The sequence below is a fragment of the Betta splendens genome, chromosome 5 (genome assembly GCF_900634795.4).
Source record: "Betta splendens chromosome 5, fBetSpl5.4, whole genome shotgun sequence".
In the NCBI taxonomy this organism is placed as follows: domain Eukaryota; kingdom Metazoa; phylum Chordata; class Actinopteri; order Anabantiformes; family Osphronemidae; genus Betta; species Betta splendens.
Window position 1 is genome coordinate 9,138,754 of NC_040885.2, and position 23,736 is coordinate 9,162,489.

Sequence of the window (23,736 nt, forward strand, 5' to 3'; positions counted from 1 at the left end):
ATCTGTCATCTATGGCCTCTCAGTTACGTATAAAAGTAGGTTTGCAGTTCAAACACACTATGATGATGATGAAAGTTGTACGAATACAATTACAGTCCTCAAATTTCTCCATTAAACAGAAAAAAATTATCAAATGAAGAAGTTTTATTTCCCAATATTTTTACAAAGCTTCTTTATACAGAAGAACAATATACAGAAGACTAAGAATACAGGGGCTAAAATGACATTTTTACATGAAGTACCGTGAAAATCACAGGCACATTTGCGACATTCTCAACTACATGGTAGTTACTTCTCCTGCGGGTCTGTTTGTAGCCATCATAACTACACTCCATGTCTGTAGCATGTCTGTCAATGTGTCTGCATTTTCAGGCTTTACTCATTTGAAGTTTAATAAACAGAAAGTGGCTGATAAACCGTCACTCCTCCAGTTTTCAGTCTCGCAGCTCTTGCAGTTGAAATGCTTGAACCACAAACGTTGTTTGTGGATATATGTTGTGTTTTATGATGCATGCTCTGCCCTGTGTGTGTGTGTGTGTGTGTGTGTGTGTGTGTGTGTGTGTGTGTGTGTGTGTGTGTGTGTGTGTGTGTGTGTGTGCTTCTACTAAATGACGATAGAGTGAAGGTGTCTGAAGCACATGATGACATCCAGAGGGATGGGGGGGCTCAGGTGGTTTCCATCCAAGCGCAGGTACCTGAGGCAGCAGAGCGGGCACATACCATACCATTACATTGACTCATGGCTGTTGGTTCCCCGGAAAAATGACTTCCTACCAATTTATTTCCTGTTAAAACATTTTTCTGTGCCAAGACATTACAAAATATGTGACGTACCTTAGTTTGGGGGCCAGGATGTCATCGCCCAGGACGGCGTCTGGGCCGTAGAAGGGCAGAGGGCAGATCAGGGTGCCGTTGATGCCTGAAGGGAAAACACATGGTCGTGTAAGTCGAGTCAAGACAATGACTACAAATCTAACAGTTTATGTGCACTGATTTATGATACTGTAATTAAAACAACAACTGAAAGATGTAAGAAAGACGTAAATTAACCAGTATAAGAAAACAGATGATGGGTTCATGATCTACAAGACGGGGTAAAAACAATTATAGACCAGACAAACAGTATTAAAGGCTACTATTGAACTGGCTGACATGAGGATTCACTTCTTTTGGGGGGGGGGGGGGGCCCGTGAGCTTGATTGATGAACTAAAGGATTAGCTTGTTAGCGTCGCTCCAGGATCTCGGCCCCTTACTCTCGATGCTGTTGTGGTTGAGGTGCAGGTGCTCCAGGTGGCTGTTGAACAGAGGAACGGAAGCCAGCTGGTTGTGGGCCAGCTGCAGGTCCAGCAGGCTGGAAATGTTAAACACGGCCTTCGGAAGCCCTTTGTCGCTCAGCTGGTTGTAGTTCAGCCGCACGAACGCCAGGTGGGGGAGGCCTTTGAAGTAGTCTCTGAAAAGGAAAACCCACGGGTGCAAAGAAGAAACTGTCAGATTGATTATTCAGTGGATGATGAATGTGTGCGTTTGTGCACGAGGGTTTTTGAATTGTGTACTTGCTTTGGGATGTCATCTATACGGTTCTTGTCCAGGTAAAGCTGGATGAGGCCACTGGGGACGCCATCGGGCATCTTCTTCAACACGTTGTGAGCCAGATTGAGCTGCATCAGGTTCTTCAGGCCTTTGAAGGTGTTTTTTCCCAGACCGCTGTCACTCAGCTGTAACAGAAAACCTCATTATGAGGCAACGTGCGTTTGACGACGCTCTCAAAGACTCCTCTCTGAGGTTTACCTGGTTGTGGTAGAGGTCCAGCAGAGTCAGGTTCGCCATTTTGCTGAAAACGCCAGCCGGGATCTTTGAGATGACGTTTCTACCGAGTCTCAGCTGCTCTAGGTTCGATGGGAGGCCTGGAGGCACTTCCTTCAGCTGGTTCCGGTGCACGTAGAGGTACAGCAGAGCCGGGATCTTCTCGAACACCTACACAGGACACAGACCGAACTCTTAGATGTCTTTATGTTTCTTGTTAATCCCATTAAGTCCGTTTGGGGAAACTCCCTGACCTGTTTGTCTATCCGATGAATGCGGTTGTTTGCCAAGTTGACCCAGCGGACCTCGCTCGCGTTGACGAACGGCTCTGCCGTCACTTCCGAGATGTAGTTGTTCTGCAGGTACAAGTAGTGGGTTCTGGCCGGGATGACAGGGATCACGCGGATGTTCCTGGTCTCACAGTTCAGAGAAGTGGGATAGCTCGGGGAGCACATGCACTCGCGGGGGCAGTCGGGATAGATGGAGGGGGGGCCCAGGATGAGTGGGGGGAAGTCTGTGGGCTCCTGGGGTTCTGGCGGCGCCGGTACAGGAGGCCTGGGGACGGCGGGCTTCCTGGTGGTGGCTGGACGCTTGGTGGGCTTCTTGGTCCGAGGTCTCTGGGTCAACACTGCCCCCATGAGGAGGAACAGAGCCAGTGCAGAGAAGAGTCCCACGCCGGCCTTCATCGTCCTACAGAGGAGCACAAAGCAGAGAGTGTCAGAAGTCTCCCCACAACTCACAGCCTGTCATTGTGGTTCCGGTGGTTGCCCAGAACGATCGGCTAATTCTAGTCCCAAAGAAAGTTTAACAACTGAAATACATTGGCAGTGTTGTGTCTTGTTGCTTCGTGTGGGAGCGGATCCTTACTGAGTGTTTGTTTTTTCTCTGTCAGTCTAAATTGATCATAATCACATATGTGTAGATGTTCTGAAGGTGAGAACAGTCTAAGCTGGAGCGATTTGAGTGGAAATGCAGGGGCTGATATTAATACAGGAAATCAAGGAATGAAAAAAGGTTGAGGAATAGAGGCTCTTTTGTCAGAACTGGTCCAGAGGGAAAGCTCTTTGACTCAGGGCAGGCGTCGTAAAGGTTCAAACGTGGACATAACTCAAACCTCCTGTGACACTTTGAGGAATGCTTCACCTCAAATGTGCCGTGTGTGTTTATCTTGTGAGAAATGATCTGAATCTGCTCTGTGTACAAATAACAGAAGTAATTTGGACGTGCATGTGGCATACAGTACTGTAAGTCTGCATATTGGACTCATCCAGGACACACCCAGGGCTTGGACGGCTTCTATCAAGGGGTCCGACAGGAAGTGACTTTAGGTGTGGACTGGTGGACAATCAACGTTAGCATGAGCGTAAAAAGGTCCGAACACAGAGGCCTTCGGCGCAGATGCAGCCTTGGTTTCCAATCACTTCGCTCCGGTTCGAAAAGCCAGTTTAATAAACATCACAAATGAATCACGGGACAGGAATGAGGCCCGGAGCCAGAATCTGTCCCGCCTGGAAAAACAAATGTTGAACTCCTCTTCTGACGATGTTCCCTTTCCCTCGCAGACGCCCAGACCCTGCCAGCCTCTCCGTCAGGAGCCACAGCGGCAGCACGCCGGTCGTCAAGGCCCGGAGCAGGAGACGTGTGACTCACCGGGCTGCTACGTGTGACCTCAATAAGTTAAGCCGATGAAACTTAACACGAGAAGTCATTTGCTGCTGCAGCTTGAAGAGTCACATATTCAGCTTCTTGTATTAGAAGATGATGTCACTGTGCTTATTGACATCTAACATCAGTAGAACAATGGTCCCGTCAGGCTTAGAGGTCACAGATGTCCTCATTTAAAGCTATCCCATCGTCATTTAAAGCTTTATGCTCACCATCATCACCATCAACATCAGGAAACATGCATAAAGTGTAACGAGCCTTCACCAGACCACCCAAATGCTGCAAAGCTCGAGCTGCTCCTGGCAGAACTGCCGGCGTCCTTCCTCTACCAGAAAATTACCAGTGTTTTGTAAAACCGCAGAGAAAAAAAAGCCACGTTGTGCAGATCCCAGAGCGGGTCGAAATATCTGTGACACCAGATATCTGGATGATTTGTAACCATAGCGATGTTTTCATGAGTCAGCAGCTACTGTATCTATTTCCATCCCATTTTCCCATTCCACTTTACGTTGACACGCGTGCACGGAGCAGGTCCTCATTTTATTACTGCCAAAACATTTCCTCATGTGGGTGTGGTCGTCCTCCAGCAACTGTCAAAAGTGATATTTATGGTCTTTAAAAAGGAAATATGAGAAATATTCTTTAATATGAGGTCTTTAATATGCCCTTCAGCCTCTCAGCACAATGTCGCCGCTGTGTTTTTGTCCTGTTCATCTGCCAAGTTCAACCCACTGTATCAATGCAGCCTGTGTTTTTGTAAAGCATCTCAGGTATGCGGACCTGACAAGTTCTGATAAAGTTCCAGAGTCAGCTTTCTTTGCTTGGATCTCATTAATTCTTTGTTTCAATAAACTGGTTTAATGAGCAGCTTTAAAGTCGCTTTCCAAAAGCTGCCTGAAAATCCCCAGGAGTCCTGGTGGTGATGTGCATGAGCCCAGAGGTGCAGGCCAGTTTTGCTCACTCTCCTACAGATAGAGACACGAAGCTGAGCAGCAGCGGCTGCGTGGAGGACGGAGGTCCGCTCCGTATGGCGCCGCGTTTCTATAGAAACCTTCCATCCAACCTCAGAGGGTGCACGCACCAACGCCCTCCTGCCCGTTTCCTCATTCTGGTGATCGTGTCACACCAATATCGCCCCCCCCTCCCATCTGGAAACAACAAACAAAGTTCCTTACCTGCCTCTGGTACCTGCCCTCTTTTGTCAAGTCACAAGTTTCGTGTCTGTTCTTCTGTCTGCCTCCCTCTCTCTCGCTCTTCCTCTGTTTCTCTCCCACCCTAACCCTCCCCTCCCCTCCCCTCCCCGTCTCTCTCTCTTAGCGGACGAGGCGGCCCTGCCCGGTTTTCTTTCCTGGCTGTTTTTTTTTTGTCTTTCCTCCTTCAGGGTCACCGTGGTTCTTTCCCCCCCGACCGCATGGCTCGGGGCCAGAGAGATGCGATCTTCCCTGTTTCTGGAAGGCTGCGGGCTCTTTCATGTGTCCAGATTGTGTCAGAGTTTGTTATTATTTTGTTTTGTCCGGGCAGAACATGAAAATGTTTGTGCCAGGATAAAAAAAAACAAGGGTGCATGGGTAAGTTTGCATATTTGTGTGTTTGCACAGGTTTCTGCATCAAAAAGTCCTGAGAAATGCTGAGAACACTGGACTTCTGTTAGGGAAAAGCCCAGCTCTAATTGCATCTCCCACCCACTCCGCCGTTGTCGACACGGACCCCGTCATGTGGTTTTAATTAACACCATCCCTCCTCTGACTTCATGGCATCTTCTCTCGTGCCTCCTGTGCCTCGTTCCCAAAGTCCAGATCAGTGTGTGTTTGTGTGCTTATATGTCACTGGAGGTTACTAGGAGGATGTGTTTGCTGCACAAATTCCTGCAGCGTGAGCCCCAGCTGACGGATAACGAGGTGAACATATGCGGGTAAAAGCCTCAAACACACATTCAGACACGTGGCTCCTGCCTCTCACTGTCCCTCACGCCCTTTGCCTCCGCATGATTTCTCCCCACTGCACCCCTGCATCTCAGTCACCACGTCTGAGGCGCTGAGCTCAGCTGGGCCAAACATCTGGATGGGAAATGAGAACAGGAGGCACACTTCAACAAGTGGGACGGATAGAAATAAACAAGAAGTTGGAAGATGTGACAAAACATGTCACTTTTCAGTTTCAGCTCTTTGCTTTTCTTCCTAGTCTCCTCCGCTGCCATGAAAGATACTGTATTTAATGACTCAGCTCCGAATCGAGATCGAATGCAGGAGCATCAATCCAGTCGACATCACTGGAAACAAATGCTCAGCAGCAGTGTGACTTAGTGATTCAATTATCATTGGTTTAATATGATAATGTCACTAGATGTAGTGGCAGCACAGTTTATTTAAATGATCAAAGGTAAAGACTCAGTTTACTGTAGCTGGGGTATAGTTTGGAGATGAAAGAGATTAAATGGAGGATTTAATTTATCGGTGAAGAGCATTTTCAAAGACTGCTGAGTCAGCGACCGCAGGGAACATCAGGACCTGAGCTCTGGGTTAATTCCAGTAATCCTTGTGGAAGGATGGAAGGAAAACCACTGGTTAACACCTTGTTTTAGGTTCAGTATCCCACTCATGTCCTTATCATGTGTAAAATGAATTATAATACCAGATTATTAGTAGTTTAAAGATAAAAAAGCACCATGTTAGTCTCCAGGGCTGACAGAGAGCCAGAAAGTTGGATTTGCAGTGCTTTGATCGGTTTTCTATGCCTCTTTTACTGGACATTTACCTCAGCTTTTACAAGCCACTGCTAATTTGCTCATTAATGTCATTACCTCATGTTTTCTGTCGGAGTTCATCGCCCTGGATGCCACATGTGCTGAGCTTCCCAACACTTTACACCATCGTCTCATAATCAGCTCGTGCTTTTGCTTATTGAGACATCACGCGCACGTCAGTCATCTGACAAACGTCTATTTATGTCTCCGCTGATTATTTATTAGCACGGGCTGGAGTTGCATGTGAAACCTGAGTCACGTGTTGTGAGGAATGCAGCCGCTGAGCTCAGATGCACAAAGATGGGCCGGAGCCGGCGCTGTTTCCTCGGTCTGGATTTCAACCTGCTGCTTCAAAGAGACATATTTATATGGAGGCAACCTGCTTTTACTGCAGGAAATCTTCAGGCGACACCCTTGAAATACAGCGCAGCAGCTGTTTCTGTGCAGGCGCACAAAGCAGAGCCCAGGCTGCAGCACAAAATCACTTGGTATGTAAAATAATCAGAGATCCGGTCCAAGAAGGGCCTGCTCTGTCATCCAGAGGCAGATCTGGATGATTGAACTGTTCGGTTTGACGCGTCGCCAACATATACAGACAGGCCTGTACAGCACCAAGCATCATTACTGCAATCCACGCTTTAATAGTAGCAGATTTACATAAAACCATGTTGTTACACTAAATGTATTGCGTTATCAGTCACTGTGTGGCTGCACAACGTAGATAGTTGTTGCATGAATCATAAACATATTTATCGCCCCAGATTAAAGCGATGCAGAGGCTGCATCGCATCCAGCAGATGAAATGACAGCGAACACTCACTGTTTATTTCTGCTATGAAACTGCGTTAAGTCCCAGCTTTTTCTGCCACAACTGTGCAACTCATGAGACAACTCTGTTCTATGATGCATGAAGTCGAATGGAAAATATTTCCGTCATTACGCCGTGTTTGTTCTAATGGCTTCTATCTTCTTTTGGCTGCTCTGCCGACTGGTGACCACAGCGGATCATAAACTATTAGATTATAACCTGTGTTTTAACCATGTGTCTATTGTGCATGCTTACGACTTGATGAACAACACTGAGCTGGAGAAGCATTACGTCATGCATGAAGTCACCTCACACGTCAGCGACACATCCTGTTTTTTCCAAGGAAGCAATTAGTTAAACAAACCATCAGAATGAAGCCACCTGGACTTTTCCAAATCAGCGACAGTGCAGTTAGTAACAAAATGCTTCTTGGAGTTGGAAACAACACTGGGTTGAATTCAATTCACTAGTTGGGAACTAAAACCTCACTCTAAAACCCCAAATTGTTGGTAAATCCACACAGGCAGCTATTTCTATTCTAAAATAAACAAACCAGTTAAATATATTGTTCTTTTTAATTTAATTATTTTTTATTTCAAAGGAACAACGCTACAGAGGCCACTTGGGAGCTGCAAAATATTTATGAACCAGAGAGAGCAGCCTGAGAATAAGTATTATTGGGGTTTGGCAGGTTTTGATGCTCAAGTTTAGTTGACAGAGTACAACTCTGTGGGGGCTGTAATTGTTCAAGTCTGTGTGCTAAGAAATCAGTTCCTAATCACTTAAACAGTCTCAAATACTCTATGGAACTGCAACAGAGCTACATTTACCAATTATAGACCAAATGAACCAAATATACTTTTCTAAAAATAATGTAAAAAATGAAACATCTTGTGACTTAGTACAGTATAGTAGGGAATTCAGTTATTAATTCTACTCAGTGATATTTGATAAGGTTGTGATGCCCATAAGATTTTTTTGGGGATAAAATGGAAGCACACGCTCACTGTACTGGACTTTGCCATATGTTCCAGTGACACACAGCAGTGTCTCACATGTGCCCAGCATATGAAACGCTGCGGTGGTACTCAGTTAAATATGAACCTTTTTTTCACTCACACCGATCTGACATTCACTGAACTATCGACTACCTCAACTTGTCCAGCGGTCAACAGAGCAGAGAGTGTGGGAACGCTTCAGGAAGCGGCGTCATGAGCGCTGCTCTCCACTTCTGGGACAAACTCTGCAGACTCAGGAGGTTTGCGAATCCTCTAAATCCTCTTTATCTGTCCCGCATTAGCTATCGCGCTTATTATTATAGACCTCTGGCTGCGAGAACAAAGTCGAGATTTGGCATCAGCACCTAAACCAGAAAAGCAAACAGTTCCAGTGTCAAAGTCAGAGGATGTTGTGAGGATTATGCTTTGTCTTGCCGTGTTTCTGAGACTCATTACTGTGAGGTCGCAGTCATGAGTATTTCTGAAATGGCTTCAAATTTTAATTGCTGCCATAAATAAGAAAACATGAGCGTTCTTCATTTTGCAATAAGGCGTTTAAGCCGCGCTGCATGGCGACGACTCCATAAAATAGAAGGAACTCTCCTCAGACCTTAAGGGGAACACAAAGCAGCTGAGTCAGCATCTGCGAATGCGCTCACGTGTGTGTCTAACGAGAAGGCTGGAGGTCTTAGCGTTGCTTGTAAACAGGCTTGTAAATGGATCCAAAGGCTTCCTCAGTCATCCAGCCAAAACCACAATAACCGTAAAAGTCTGCGATGGATATGGAGATGACTTTTCCGCCCATCAACAACCAGATTCTGGTTGAAAGGAGGTCGAAACCTCTCTGTACAAAATATTGTCCCCCTGGAAGAAAACTGATTCATTGGACTGTCGTGGCAGTTCCACTCCCAAAAAATGATCTACCCGTGTCAGTAACGGCATATAAGGACCCAAATGCACAGCGCCAGGACACGACGTAGTTAGTGAAAATGAGGGTTTATTCCAGAACTCAGGTCACAACGGTCCGGGGTCATACACAGGTAACAGTAGGTAAACCAGAGAGACGTGACAGGCAGGGATAAGGCAGGCTCAGAGTCAACGAACTGGAGCAACGGTAACATACAAACACTAGAACGAGGAAACACAAACAACGATCTGGCGGGGAACCGAGGACAAAGGTGGTGGTTAAATACAAAGTGAACTAATAGCCGATGAAGTGCAGGTGTGGATAATGCGGACCGGTACTAACAGGGAACAGCTGTGAGAAGAACAAAAACCGGAAGTAAAGCTCAAACCAAAAACAGAGACCGGGAGATTACCAAAATAAAACCGGAAACAACTAGACACAAAACCCAGATCGTGACAGTACCCCCCCCCCAAGGGCGGATTCCAGACGACCAAACAAAAAACAACAAACCCGAGCAGGGCGGGCGGAGGGAGGACCGGCGGAGGGACAGAACCAAAAACAACCCGCACAGAACACCGACAGGGCGGGCGGAGGGCGGACTGGGGGAGGGAAAAACGGGAACCCCCATCAAAACCAAAACTCACGCCCAAACACGACAACCCAGAGGACCCAACAGAAAAACAAAACAAGACCGAGTCCCAAAATCAAGAAGACAACACGAATGTCCGTGAAACAAGAACAGAGTCCATGGGAGATGTCCAGGGTGCATGAATAACAGAAAAGTCCCGCTGCTCCTTCTTAAGGCGGGTGGAGACGCGGCGTGAGCCTGCCCAGCCGCCGCTGAGGCAGGGAACCCCACCCAGTGCCCTTGGGCTGGGCCAGCGTCCACGGGGATCCCCCCGAACGGCGAAGTCCTCCTGGCGGACGCTGATCCAGGCGGTTGAGGAGTCGAGGCGGACGGCGCCGCAGGAGGCAGCGCCATCCAAGCAGCGGGAGGTACCGAGGGCGAGGCCACCCGTCCGGCGGCGGAGCCAGAGACGAGGCAGGAACCGATGCAGGTGCGGCCGGAGCCGAGCCGCCAGGAACCGATGCAGGTGCGGCCGAGCCGCCAGGAACCGATGCAGGTGCGGCCGGACCGCCAGGAACCGATGCAGGTGCGGCCGGGCCGCCAGGAACCGATGCAGGTGCGGCCGGGCCGCCAGGAACAACACCCTCCTGGAGGAGGGCAGGAACTATGACGGGCGCGACCCCCTCCTGGAGGTCCGCCGGGACTGCGACGGGCGCGACCCCCTCCTGGAGGTCCGCCGGGACTGCGACGGGCGCGACCCCCTCCTGGAGGTCCGCCGGGACTGCGACGGGCGCGACCCCCTCCTGGAGGTCCGCCGGGACTGCGACGGGCGCGACCCCTCCTGGAGGTCCGCCGGGACTGCGACGGGCGCGACCCCCTCCTGGAGGTCCGCCGGGACTGCGAGGGCGCGACCCCCTCCTGGAGGTCCGCCGGGGACTGCGACGGGCGCGACCCCCTCCTGAGGTCCGCCGGGACGCAACTGCGCTGACCCCTCCTGGAGGTGCGGGGAACTGCGCAGGCGCGGCCTCCTCCTGGAGGTGCGCGGGAACTGCAGCAGGCGCGGCCTCCTCCTGGAGGTGCGCAGGGACTGCAAGCCGCGCAACGCCGCGGCCGCCTCCTGGAGGTGCGCAGGGACTTGCAGCAGGCGCGGCCTCCTCCTGGAGGTGCGCAGGGACTGCAGCAGGCGCGGCCTCCTCCTGGAGGTGCGCAGGGACTGCAGCAGGCGCGGCCTCCTCCTGGAGGTGCGCAGGGACTGCAGCAGGCGCGGCCTCCTCCTGGAGGTGCGCAGGGACTGCAGCAGGCGCGGCCTCCTCCTGGAGGTGCGCAGGGACTGCAGCAGGCGCGGCCTCCTCCTGGAGGTGCGCAGGGACTGCAGCAGGCGCGGCCTCCTCCTGGAGGTGCGCAGGGACTGCAGCAGGCGCGGCCTCCTCCTGGAGGTGCGCAGAGAGTGCCGCTGGCGCCGCCTCCTCCTGGAGGTGCGCAGGGACTGCAGCAGGCGCGGCCTCCTCCTGGAGGTGCGCAGGGACTGCAGCAGGCGCGGCCTCCTCCTGGAGGTGCGCAGGGACTGCAGCAGGCGCGGCCTCCTCCTGGAGGTGCGCAGAGAGTGCAGCTGGCGCCACCTCCTCCTGGAGGTGCGCAGAGAGTGCAGCTGGCGCCACCTCCTCCTGGAGGTGCGCAGAGAGTGCAGCTGGCGCCACCTCCTCCTGGAGGTGCGCAGAGAGTGCAGCTGGCGCCACCTCCTCCTGGAGGTGCGCAGAGAGTGCAGCTGGCGCCACCTCCTCCTGGAGGTGCGCAGAGAGTGCAGCTGGCGCCACCTCCTCCTGGAGGTGCGCAGAGAGTGCAGCTGGCGCCACCTCCTCCTGGAGGTGCGCAGAGAGTGCAGGCGCGCCACCTCCTCCTGGAGGTGCGAAGAGAGTGCAGCTGGCGCCACCTCCTCCTGGAGGTGCGCAGGAGCTGCGGCTCCGAGGGTGACAGGAACTGGAACGGCCGCAACATGGCCGACAGTGACTGGGACAGGAACTGGAACGGCCGCAACATGGCCGACAGGGACTGGGACAGGAAACTGGAACGACCCCCAACATGGCCGACAGGGACAGGAACGGCGTCTACTTGGCCGACAGGGACAGGAACGGCGTCTACTTGGCCGACAAGGACAGGAACGGCGTCTACTTGGCCGACAAGGACAGGAACGGCGTCTACTTGGCCGACAAGGACAGGAACGGCATCTACTTGGCCGACAGGAACGGCATCTACTTGGCCGACAGGAACGGCATCTACTTGGCCGACAGGAACGGCATCTACTTGGCCGACAGGAACGGCATCTACTTGGCCGACAGGAACGGCATCTACTTGGCCGACAGGAACGGCATCTACTTGGCCGACAGGAACGGCATCTACTTGGCCGACAGGAACGGCATCTACTTGGCCGACAGGAACGGCATCTACTTGGCCGACAGGAACGGCATCTACTTGGCCGACAGGAACGGCATCTACTTGGCCGACAGGGACAGGAACAGGAACTAGAACGGCCTCAACATGGCCGACAGGAACGGCCGTGACATGGCCGACAGGAACTGGAACGGCATCTACTCTGGAGCTGGCATGGCTACTTGCCGCTGCCAAGCTCGACGGAGCAGACGTCGGGCCTGATCGGGTGTGCATAGCACCTGTACGACAGGTGGTGCCCTCTGGTTGGGACACGACCTGCGCGTGACTGGACTGAACTGGAGCCTGGACAGGAACGTGACTCGACTGTACTGGAACCTGGACAGGGACGTGGCTCGACTGTACTGGAACCTGGACAGGGACGTGGCTCGACTGTACTGGAACCTGGACAGGGACGTGGCTCGACTGTACTGGAACCTGGACAGGGACGTGGCTCGACTGAACTGGAACCTGGACAGGGACGTGGCTCGACTGAACTGGGGCCGGAACAGGACTCGACTGAACTGGGGCCGGAACAGGACTCGACTGAACTGGGGCCGGAACAGGACTCGACTGAACTGGGGCCGGAACAGGACTCGACTGAACTGGGGCCGGAACAGGACTCGACTGAACTGGGGCCGGAACAGGACTCGACTGAACTGGGGCCGGAACAGGACTCGACTGAACTGGGGCCGGAACAGGACTCGACTGAACTGGGGCCGGAACAGGACTCGACTGAACTGGGGCCGGAACAGGACTCGACTGAACTGGGGCCTGGACTGGGCTCGACTGAACTGGGGCCTGGACTGGGCTCGACTGAACTGGGGCCTGGACTGGGCTCGACTGAACTGGGGCCTGGACTGGGCTCGACTGAACTGGGGCCTGGACTGGGCTCGACTGGACTGAGACCTGGGCTGGGCTCGACTGGGCTGAAGACTGAACGGGGCTCGGCTGGACTGGAGACTGGGCAGCACGCGGCTGAACTGGAGACTGGGCAGCACGCGGCTGAACTGGAGACTGGGCAGCACGCGGCTGAACTGGAGACTGGGCAGCACGCGGCTGAACTGGAGACTGGGCAGCACGCGGCTGAACTGGAGACTGGGCAGCACGCGGCTGAACTGGGGACCGGGCTAAACACGACTGAACTGGAGACTGGGCTAAACACGACTGAGCTGGAGACTGGGCTAAACACGACTGAGCTGGAGACTGGGCTAAACACGACTGAGCTGGAGACTGGGCTAAACACGACTGAGCTGGAGACTGGGCAAAACACGACTGAGCTGGAGACTGGGCAAAACACGACTGAACTGGAGACTGAGCGGCGCGCGGCTGGACTGGAGACTGAACAGCGCGCGGCTGGACTGGAGACTGAGCAGCGCGCGGCTGAACTGGAGACTGAGCAGCGCGTGAGAGCAGAAAATCCTCCCAGGGAAACAACCATGGAGCTGGGCAGGTTGGTGCAGGCACGACGATCCGACGGGGCGGGGAAGAGGAAACCGAAACCATCGGCGGTGCGACCGGCGCTGGCGTGGTACAGAGCGCGTCGCTTAGCTCGTCAGACTTCGCGCACAGTCGCTCATAGAGGCGACGAACACTGGGGTGATCTAACGCGGTGTCATCGTCCTCCAGCGTCAATATCGCCACCTCCACGGCGCAGCGCTGGTCCTTCGGGGTAACCGCCCGTCGGTAATCCTCCGCGAGGATCTCGAAATAAACATGTAGGTCGCTGGGTAGCTCGGCGCAGGTAAACTCCATACTTCCGCGGGAGAGTTATACTCGCCGTAAAAAAAAACAAGGAAAACAGTCACTGACCTGACCGGAGGCTAAGTGCTGGCTGGGTCCAAGTTTGGCCAGATCGTTCTGTCAGTAACGGCATATAAGGACCCAAATGCACAGCGCCAGGACACGACGTAGTTAGTGAAAATGAGGGTTTATTCCAGAACTCAGGTCACAACGGTCCGGGGTCATACACAGGTAACAGTAGGTAAACCAGAGAGACGTGACAGGCAGGGATAAGGCAGGCTCAGAGTCAACGAACTGGAGCAACGGTAACATACAAACACTAGAACGAGGAAACACAAACAACGATCTGGCGGGGAACCGAGGACAAAGGTGGTGGTTAAATACAAAGTGAACTAATAGCCGATGAAGTGCAGGTGTGGATAATGCGGACCGGTACTAACAGGGAACAGCTGTGAGAAGAACAAAAACCGGAAGTAAAGCTCAAACCAAAAACAGAGACCGGGAGATTACCAAAATAAAACCGGAAACAACTAGACACAAAACCCAGATCGTGACAACCCGTAAAACATAATAGTATTTATCTAGATCTATATCCTGCAAACATGGAAACTCGTCACCTGTCATTACATCAACGAATAACATTCAAATCAGCTAGTGCTTCCAGTTTAGTGAAGTCAATTCTAGAGTCACATCCTTTCCCAACAACCAGATTCCTAACAAACAATGCTAATTATTTTGCTGTCGACCATCTGCGTATAAATTTCAGATGTGATATTGTCTAAAGCCTGCTGCTGACTGACTGCTAAACGCTCCAATATGTGGTCCTGGTTTTTCACTGGTTCCCATAAAGCTTCTGCCTCTAACAAGACTACTGAGAGGGAGCAAAGCTAAAACCAACTAAAAGACACTAACATGCTTTTATCTGCAAATTTACAGGTGATATTTGTCTCAACCCTGTGACTGACAACAACCCTTTAAAAATCTTCCCCCACAAAACCTTTAAGACATAACAAGCTACTTAAAACCTCCTCCAACTATTATTATGGCTAACACAGAAGAATTATTTGTAAAATAAGCACTAAAAGGTTTTGAGGTCTAACCTGAGCAGGCCGCGCTGCACTGATGCACAGTGTAGACAGGAGGATGTGATGTGTGATGGGTCCTGAGCTCTGCAGCCTTCTATGTTGCTCTTATGACACCACAGGGAGCTTCATAGCAGATTTTGACTGGTGGTTTCCAAGGCAGACTTTAGTTCAGAGGGGAGGAATGGCCAGATTATTAATGATTCCTCCAGTCAGACTGGTTAGTCTGTTTCTGAATGTCTGCGCGTATAATCCCCTCGGCTGTAGACGACTTCTAAAGTAACATGAATTATTTTCTTTCTTCATATAAAAAAAGTTCTCATACCATCTGAGGTTGGAGAACTGAGAAGACGTACTGTTGTCTATAAACTGACTCTTCATGGCTTTGTTTTTTCTATAAATGAAATTTTCAATAGAGTATGAATTGCAGGATGAAAACCAATGCACTAAATATAAATAAGAAAAGTAGAACTACAGTACATGTTTTTACAGGAGAGCATGTTGGTGCCAGTAAAAAAGCTTGGCTCATGGCAGGATGACAAGTAGAACGATCACCTTTGACCTTTTTTAAAAGTCACACACCCCTAAAATAGTCAGTTTATATTTTGTATATATACTACTCTACTTGTAGTAAAGTACTTGTATGTAAACTTGTGTGTGTTTACAGTGGCTCATACAAAAACAAACAAAAACATGTTTTATGGACCTTTAGTGAACTACTGTACTATTTGTGTGGACAGAATAAACCCAAAAGTAAGACTGGTGTCACCTCATCTGACCTTTAGCACAAACGTGCATAGAACTATTTTGCTAATTTTGAAGCTATTGCTTTCAGTTAGTGTGATACATCATCATGGCTGCTCAATCTCTCAGTGTTAGCTCCTGATGACTTCATACATACTCAGCCTGCGTCATTTTTATGGTTAATGCTCAGATTAGTGGCTCCTGCCTCTGGTGAAAGCGGGTCCAGACAGGAAACATACCCACAGTGTTTGGAGGACACGGTGTCACCCGTAAAACAGCTTAGTGATGGGACATGCACCCAAACACACACAAACATGATTTCTGACTTTACCGTATTTACTAATTATAAAAAAATTGCTTTAGAATAATGTTGTTATTGATTTTGTAATAACAGGACAATGGTTTTCCAATTATGAGCTGTTTACCTCATTATGTTAGGTTTTACAGTCATTATGTGCGAGCATGTGTCAGTCTTCACTATTTGAGTAAACAGCAACACAATGACTGCACCTTAATTTATTTCCGTCCGGGTTCGTGGCATTTACAGGAAGTGTATTATTATGCTACAGTAGCACTGTGTACGCATTTTATATTTGCTGATTCTATAGCTTAAAGCAGATACTGGAGTGTTCCAGCTGAGGTTACTCCAGATCAGTAGGAGATATAGATGTTAGTAGATGTAGATCATATAGAAATGATGATATATAAAAAGTATATATGTATACTATATATACAGTTATGGTTCTGTTTTTTGGAATCTGGCAGAATGACTGTGTGTCTATTCATGAAATGACTAGTTTTCACTCCAGCAATGTCTCTATTCAGTCTGAACTAATGAACTAAACAGGGCATTTCCATTATAATCAGCAATCATTGAAAGCTCAGTTTTTCATGCAGTTTGTCAGATCGTGTGCACATTTCACTACTGCTACCGTTTTTATCCCTGCTCTAAATGTTTTCTAAGTCCTAAAGCGGTAAAGCAGAACAAGGTTCTGTCAGATCCATTATGCTTTATTCAGAACGTTTGGCATTACACTATAATAACACTGGGTTAACATATGAGTCTAAGTGTTGGAAATAGTCAAGAAACAGTTTTCACTTCAGTTTTACATTTACAACATATATTGAGGGCATAAAATCTTTGATGTCACTTGTTCAAGGTCACCAATTATGAAGTGGCTAAAGCAATAAAACCAGTTAAGCAGTTGATGGGCTGGTCACCTGCAGTAATATGTGGGCTGGGGTCAGATATACATATTTTCCAGCATCCGTAGACAGAAGACCCAGTCGGGGGGCAGGTGTTGGGGAGACATGTTGTTTCCATCCAGGCGCAGGAGCTTCATCCTGGAGTAGGACGCAGGTCCCACCTCTCTGCAGAAGCTTTTAATGTTGAACTCTGTGGAAAACATACAGAAAACAGGCTCTTCATCCAGCTACAGACCTTCTGATTATTGCTGCCTTGGATTAAACAGAGTGTGCATCATTAGCAGCAGTTAGTGTGAAGCTCCTCTGTTACTTGTCTCTTATAATAATCTGCAAGAGGCCTCTCTTCCTCGCACACAGCCTGCATTTACCATTAGAGCCTTTGCAGGTGCTGCGGGCGGAGGAAACCACAAAACCCTCTTTTGACTTCTCCTAATTCCAGTAGTAGCTGTTCTCTCAGCCCAGACTGGAGGCTTTGGCAGACGTGCACCACACTAGCCCCCGTGCTGCTAGCTAGACGATGAGGTGTGTGCTATTGCAGTCAGTCTGTGTCATTGGTTCCCTGCCGTCTGCTGCATCACACGTTAACGGCGCCACTGTTCCATTTTTGCAGCTATACCACCATCTGAAGTGGGTGTGTCTGCACAGCCAGAGAGAGAGAGGAGCGAGGGGAACAGCATGTGCCTCTCTCTCGTCTGGCACTGTCACCCCTGGATCCATCACACGTGTTTTCAAACCTCTCTCCTTGCTTTGCTGGCTCACTTTCCCTTCGTCCATGCGCCCCATGTGTCCCTCCCCATCTTCTCACCTCTTTTCTTTCCACGTGGCCCACAGCGCTCTACTGCGACCACGGGGGCCTGGCTCACATCCCGGCCCGCCTGCCGGACAGAACCCAGTACCTGTTCCTGCAGGTAGGAGTGTTCGGTAGTTCCATCTGTGTGGTGCTTTACAACCAGAGACTGGGCCTTCTTTTTTCTCCCAGGGCAACAACATCTCCTCCCTGTCCTCCTCGGTTCTGGGCAACATTACGGGGCTGCGCTGGCTCATCCTGGACCACAACCAGCTAGAGGGCGACGGGCTGGACCGCGCCGCCCTGCAGAACCACACGCGCCTGCGCCACCTGTTTGCCAACCACAACAAGCTGAGCTCGGTGCCCAGCGCGCTGCCGAGCGGCCTCCGGCAGCTGCGTCTGGCCCACAATCGAATCAGCAGCATCGGCCCCGGGGCGTTCCAGAACCTGCGCAACCTGACGCTGCTGCTGCTGCAGGGAAACCGGCTGAAGAGCATCGCAGAGGGCGACCTCAAAGGTAGCGTGATGATGTGTCATTTCCTCCGTGCACGAGCAACGTAGACCGAGGATTTCGCTCATTTGCAGTTTCGAGTGTTATTTCATACATATTTGCACGTGTCTGTATTTTCCCTCCCTCATTTTCTAGGTCTGGTCCGTCTGAACATGTTGGACCTCAGCAGGAACATGTTCTCCACTGTCCCCAGTCATTTGCCGCCCTCCATCCAGCAGCTCTATCTGTCCAATAATTCCCTCTCAGCGCTGAGTAAGGACAGCTTCGCCAGTCTCCTCAACCTTAAGTTTCTCCGTCTCAGCCACTGTGGCTTACAGAGCCGCAGCGTCCATGAGCAGAGCCTCAACCTCTCCAGTTTGGTGGAACTGGACCTTTCCTACAACAGACTCACAGCCATCCCCACGGTCCCCACCAGCCTGCAGTACCTCTACATGGAGGCCAATGAAGTGCAAGGTGGGGTGAACACACACAAGCTGCGGATGCATTCACATCCCCAGTGGAAACGGCAGATGTGGAACTGACGTCATGTCTGTCCCACACGTTCGTACATTTATAATGAATAATATCTATCAGGATGGAGGGGGCCTAAGGGCAAACCCTGCTGTGAAGGAGCAGTAATGTGGAAAATGTTGAGAGAGGGAGAAAAAAGTCCTTGACACATATTGACACAGGAGAGACTGGGATTGGGCAGCGAACAGGGGAGGTTCATCAGACGTGGGCGTAGAAGGATAAACAACTGGAGGAGGCAGTCACACTGCTGGGGGCAGGTCAGGCTGTTGGTGGCTCGGAACCAGGCCGGGTCCAGCCGTCCCTTGAGGCTCAGCACGCTGGGCTCACCCAGTAGGCGGTTGATCCACAGAGGGACGCCCCCGTAGTCCATGTCAGGGAGGACGGTGGCCGAGGCAGAGTGACCCAAAAGCAGCAGCACCAACGCAACCCGGCACGAAGGAGCCATGGAGCCTGAAAAGACGGGACATTTAGAGGCGAAGTCAGGCAAACGCTGTGAGATTAGTGCCTTTGCATCTCCAGCTATAAAACAGAAAAAAATACAATATTCCCATTAAACTTGTGTTTTGATAATTACGTAGCGAACATGTGAATAAGTAACTTGAGGGGTTTCTGATTTACACTGCTGTAGTAGTTACTAGTTGTTTGAGACAATACAAGTAAGTGCTTTGACATGACTTGACATGACACAACTTTTCAATATAGTCGTAATTGTAACTATTAGTATCAGTTACTGGATTTTCACAATGTGGGACTGTGTTTGATCTGAGTACTTATTACACCTCTGACAAAGAAATGCTGTCTAAGCATCACAGAGCAGCCTTGTTTATTACTTTTTGTCCTATGTAGGAGCCGTGGTAGATTTGTGGTGTAACCCGTTGACGCAACATGACTACAAGGAGCGAGTCACTGTTTGGAAATGATACGACACTGTTTGCTTTTGAATAAACTTTTTTTTTTTTTTTGCATTGCAACTTCTTTGAACGAGTGGGAAGAACAACTTTTTTCCTGCACGCACAACTGTAGATGTTTACTGCAACACCCGCAAAGCTGGTCTGCACACGCACGCACATGCACACACACACACGCACGCACACATGCACACACACACGCACAGTTACTGTACAACATGAGGAGTTAGTGAGAAAAGTTTGCATCATCAGGACGTTTGACTTGATCAGCATGTTTGCAATGCTGCAATGCGCCTGTCACACTCGCTGCACTGCACATGCTCAGACAGTTATCTACACAATCTGTTATGTAACCATTGATACTCATCAAACACACACACACGCGCACTCTAGTTTGGACCACTTCCAGCTTCCTTTCCTTGCACAGAAAGGAAACACAGGCAGACAGTAAACAGAGGCACTTACCTGTTGAGCAGGAGCTACCGAACTGAGCAGAGACAGGTCGTCTTACGTTTCCAATAACACCCTTGAGGCTGAGTGTGTGCTACTGTGGTTGCGTGTGTGATTTGAAGCTACCAGCACTGGTTACCCACTGTCTGATACATTCCTCAGCTGGAAACGCTGCCCACATGCCAGACCCCAGAGCTTTTCCATAAGCTTCCCTCACTCACGTCCTCGTTTTCCCAGCATATGGAAACAAGCCAGATTCTGATGGAGGGAATGTGAAAATACTTGATTGCATTCAAGTCCTGGATGTGTACAATACTGTATGTGTGCGTGGTTGTGCACAAGGTGATGAGTATAAATTGAATGCACAGTCTACAGCCTGTGATTTGTGCCTGCAGGAATTTAAGTCACAAAGTACCTGGGGATCCAAAGAGACCATTCCGTGTGTGTATATTTTTTGCAGGCATCTGTGTTTTTCTGTGTGTGTGTGTGTGTGTGTGTGTGTGTGTGTGTGTGTGTGTGTGTGTGTGTGTGTGTGTGTGTGTGTGTGTGTGTGTGTGTGTGTGTGTGTGTGTGTGATGCTTCTCTCAAGTATCTGAGCACAGAGGAAAACGATTCCAGATTTGAAGAGAGGAAAGTCGAGGAATGAAAGGGAAAGGAGGGGGCTGTGTTTTTCATTCAGAGTACTGTATGAGAGCGACCTCTAGGACATGGAACAACAACCACAATAAAGCATAGTTTTCAACCACGCACTAAAAGAAACATGTCCTTAGCTGTTAGCATCACTTCTGCAGCAGTTTTATCTTTTTTAAATATTGATCTCAGGGTTATGTGCAACGTCTGTGTATCACTTAGTCCAGTGATCGACGCTACAGTGCTAGAAATATAAAACAACTGCTTTCTATGCAAGCAAAAATCCTTTAAAGTTTCTGATTGGTCACAAAAGTGGGCCTCACTCAACAGCTGTTGGAAGCGAATGCCTCTGGACTGAGTCTGGATCGCTTCACAGCAAGTCTCCATGTTAAGACGCAACAGGCTGCTGTGGGTGTGCTGAGTTCAGGTTCACACTGCTTTCCGTATATTCTAGCTATGTCTGATAATGGATGTCATGTTTATTTTGTATTTTAAGTCATAAAAATCTCACTTTTGTCTTTTTTTTCTTAGTCAGCGTTTACCTTCTTGTTAGTTGCAGCAATGCAGTTTTCACTTTTCTGGTTGGGTGAGAGCAGATTTAGTGAATATGAAGAGCTGGGAAACAGCAGCAGTTTATCAGCTCATCCGGTTTAATCCTGGAAATGGGCTCCACCCATCCTCTGCTGGAAACGCTTTCACTCGAACATCCCCACACAAAACATTCACTTCACTCCCACCGCAAGAACAAAGAAATAAAACAACAGCATTTAGTGAAACTCAGAAATACATATTGTTCCACGTCACAGGAGGCTGAGTTCTAACCACCACGTTTAACAGGACACAAAAACAATGCCAGCGTGACGTGACGGCAATCATGGTGTAACTGGCATTTGTTAATGACTTTTCATTTAATTGTTTGTTCCTGAGTCATCATTTTAATACGTCATTAAGATTTCCTAAAGCAGAATTGGTCCTCTGGCTGTTCAAACAGCTTGTGAGACAACGAGAGGTGACATCACTGCAGAAACTCTGCTCTTACTACACATAATGTGCAGCACGTGAAGAGACTCAAATCCAATAGAAACAAGCATTTTGTCTCAAAGTAAATGCCAGTTTAAGATTTTGACTAATCTGATCTTGTTTAAAGACCAAATAACTACAGACTTGTTGCTACTGATACTGATTTTTCTCCTCTACCTCCTGTTCTTCCTCCTCTTTTCTTTTATCATTGCCTTCCACAGTTACACATTTCCAGTCACAGACACTAGAGGGCTCTGTTGCATCAGTAATGAGCAGCACACAACCTAGCTCTGCTCTTCAAAGCACGGTTCTCTGTACCAGTGGTGAATATGGATATTAATATATAATATATACCATCGATTCTCTTTAGGGGTCACTGGTGCTGGAGCCTTTTCCAGCTGATATTCAGCAGTTACAGTAGGTTATCACAGGATCATTCACGCCCATGGGCAATTTGGAGCCTTCAGTTAACCAATAAACAGACATGCAGTCACGTCTGTGGATGGTGGAAGGAACCCAGAGAACCCGGAGCGTGTTCTGGCCCCAGTGCCTCGTCCTCCTGACTCGCAGCGCTGCCGCTGTGACAGATGTCCCTGGTGTGGTGGTGCACGGGTGATGTGGCAGCTGCAGGAATCTCACCGCTGCCCCCTTCACTGTGTTAATTATGAACTCTTTCAGTTTATCTCAGCAGATTTTAAAAGTAGTCAAATCCCAAATTTAGAATTTAGATTAGACCCATAATTAACGTTGTTACCGACAACAAAGATGCTGCTTTTATCTGTATGAGAAAAAGAGGCTCGACGCGGTGTAATCGTGACCATCTGTGTGTGTGTGTGTGTGTGTGTGTGTGTGTGTGTGTGTGTGTGTGTGTGTGTGTGTGTGTGTGTGTGTGTGTGCACGGACATCTGCCTTTTATTGCATAGTTTATGCTGCCCTTGTGCCCCAGGGTGCCACGGTTCAAGTTTCTTAAGGAGACACATCGTCCAAGCACCACTGGGATCAAATCGCTTTCATTTTTTTGAGATTTACAGCTCGTCTAGTATGTTGGGGTGGAGTAATGTAACAGTAATGAAATACAAGGTGCATTTGTCCACAGTAACACTTAATTTCAAGTATGAAGTTTGAGGAAACTACTTGTTGGTGGCATATTAGCGTACATTTTTCCGCCTTGTTTTGCAGGTGAGCGTTCAAACAAGTAATCAACGGAGTAAAAATTCCTGAGACATTCCTGTGAGGAGTTCATGGTTTGAGTGGAAAGGGCCCGTTCCTCTGATCTTGTGATCCCTGCTTAGTGCTGCTCATGACCCAGTCAGGAGCGGAGGGGGCGGCTGTGGGCAGGAGCTCGGTGTGTTTGGGGTGCTCACGGTCCACTCGGGCCTCTCACTTTGAAGTTGGTGTCAGCAGGGAGCCACTTCTTCTCACACTATATGATAAGCGCTGCACCTTCTGCTCTTCGGCAGGTTCTGTTCTTCACGTAAACAGGTCTTTGATGTTAGGCCGCAAGAAGTATGAGCCTCGTGAGTTTGTTGGTCGTACATGAGTCCATTAATGAGAAAATACAACAACAGAGTAATGAATATGGATGGACGGACGGTTCTGCTGCATCTGGTGCCCACAGACGCCTGCGGAAAAAAGTGCCTCCTCGTGTTGCAGTAAAGAAAATATGTGAAGCAGCAGTAAAGAAATGTCTCCTTACATTAACATTACAAATATAAAACATCTCCACAGTTCAGTAATGTTTTATTGTTCCATCCTTACGACACCAAAGCTGGACAACAAGTCTAAAGCAGCCTTTTCTCTTTTATTCCTTCACAAATACTAATACGTCACAAGCATCGACAGCTTTGATCACTGAAGCAATAACGTCTGAGAAATGCTTCAGTCCTGAGGACTTAGCTCAGCAGCATGCAGACGACAGAGCCTGTATTTCTGCATGTGTTTATTATTAATGTTGCCATTGGCGCCACCCTGAACAACTTGTACTGTATATAAAAACACACAACTTGTTTTTTGTGTCCATTTTCACACTTTTTCAGTGTTATGATGTTCCAAATGATGCACGCCGTTGACTTGAGAAGCAGTTTCAGTCACCAACAGCAGGTATTGGACTCCTGGCTTCTCCTTTACGAGTCCACGGACAAAACTGTGACAGCGGGCATCAAGTTAGAGTCAACAGGGCAGGAAATGTCAGCTAATGGCTAATTATAATTATCTGGATGTTCATCAGC

At 49.3% G+C, this 23,736-nt stretch overlaps 2 protein-coding genes across 3 annotated transcripts; one reads left to right on the top strand and one right to left on the bottom strand.

Moving 5' to 3' along the window:
* Positions 1 to 126: 126 nt before the first annotated feature.
* On the bottom strand, positions 127 to 14,780 carry prelp (proline/arginine-rich end leucine-rich repeat protein). 2 transcript variants are annotated; one of them, XM_029152129.2, is made up of 7 exons: positions 14,761 to 14,780; positions 2,059 to 2,494; positions 1,790 to 1,975; positions 1,559 to 1,716; positions 1,255 to 1,451; positions 835 to 919; positions 127 to 695 (listed from the first exon to the last, which is right to left on the bottom strand). In XM_029152129.2, the coding sequence occupies exons 2-7, from the start codon at positions 2,488 to 2,490 to the stop codon at positions 605 to 607; spliced, it is 1,149 nt and encodes a 382-aa protein (XP_029007962.1). In that variant the 5' UTR covers positions 2,491 to 2,494; positions 14,761 to 14,780; the 3' UTR covers positions 127 to 604. The 2 variants fall into 2 exon arrangements, with proteins under 2 accessions (XP_029007962.1, XP_029007961.1); XM_029152128.3 differs by lacking the exon at positions 14,761 to 14,780 and adding an exon at positions 4,645 to 4,741.
* Positions 14,781 to 17,318: 2,538 nt separating this feature from the next.
* On the top strand, positions 17,319 to 18,950 carry zgc:113307 (uncharacterized protein LOC553753 homolog; the record flags this gene model as incomplete). Its single annotated transcript, XM_029150556.2, has 3 exons — positions 17,319 to 17,600; positions 17,672 to 17,996; positions 18,126 to 18,950. Coding segments are annotated over 3 exons (993 nt in total), but the record flags the coding sequence as incomplete, so codon positions are not given.
* Between the last annotated feature and the right edge of the window lie 4,786 nt (positions 18,951 to 23,736).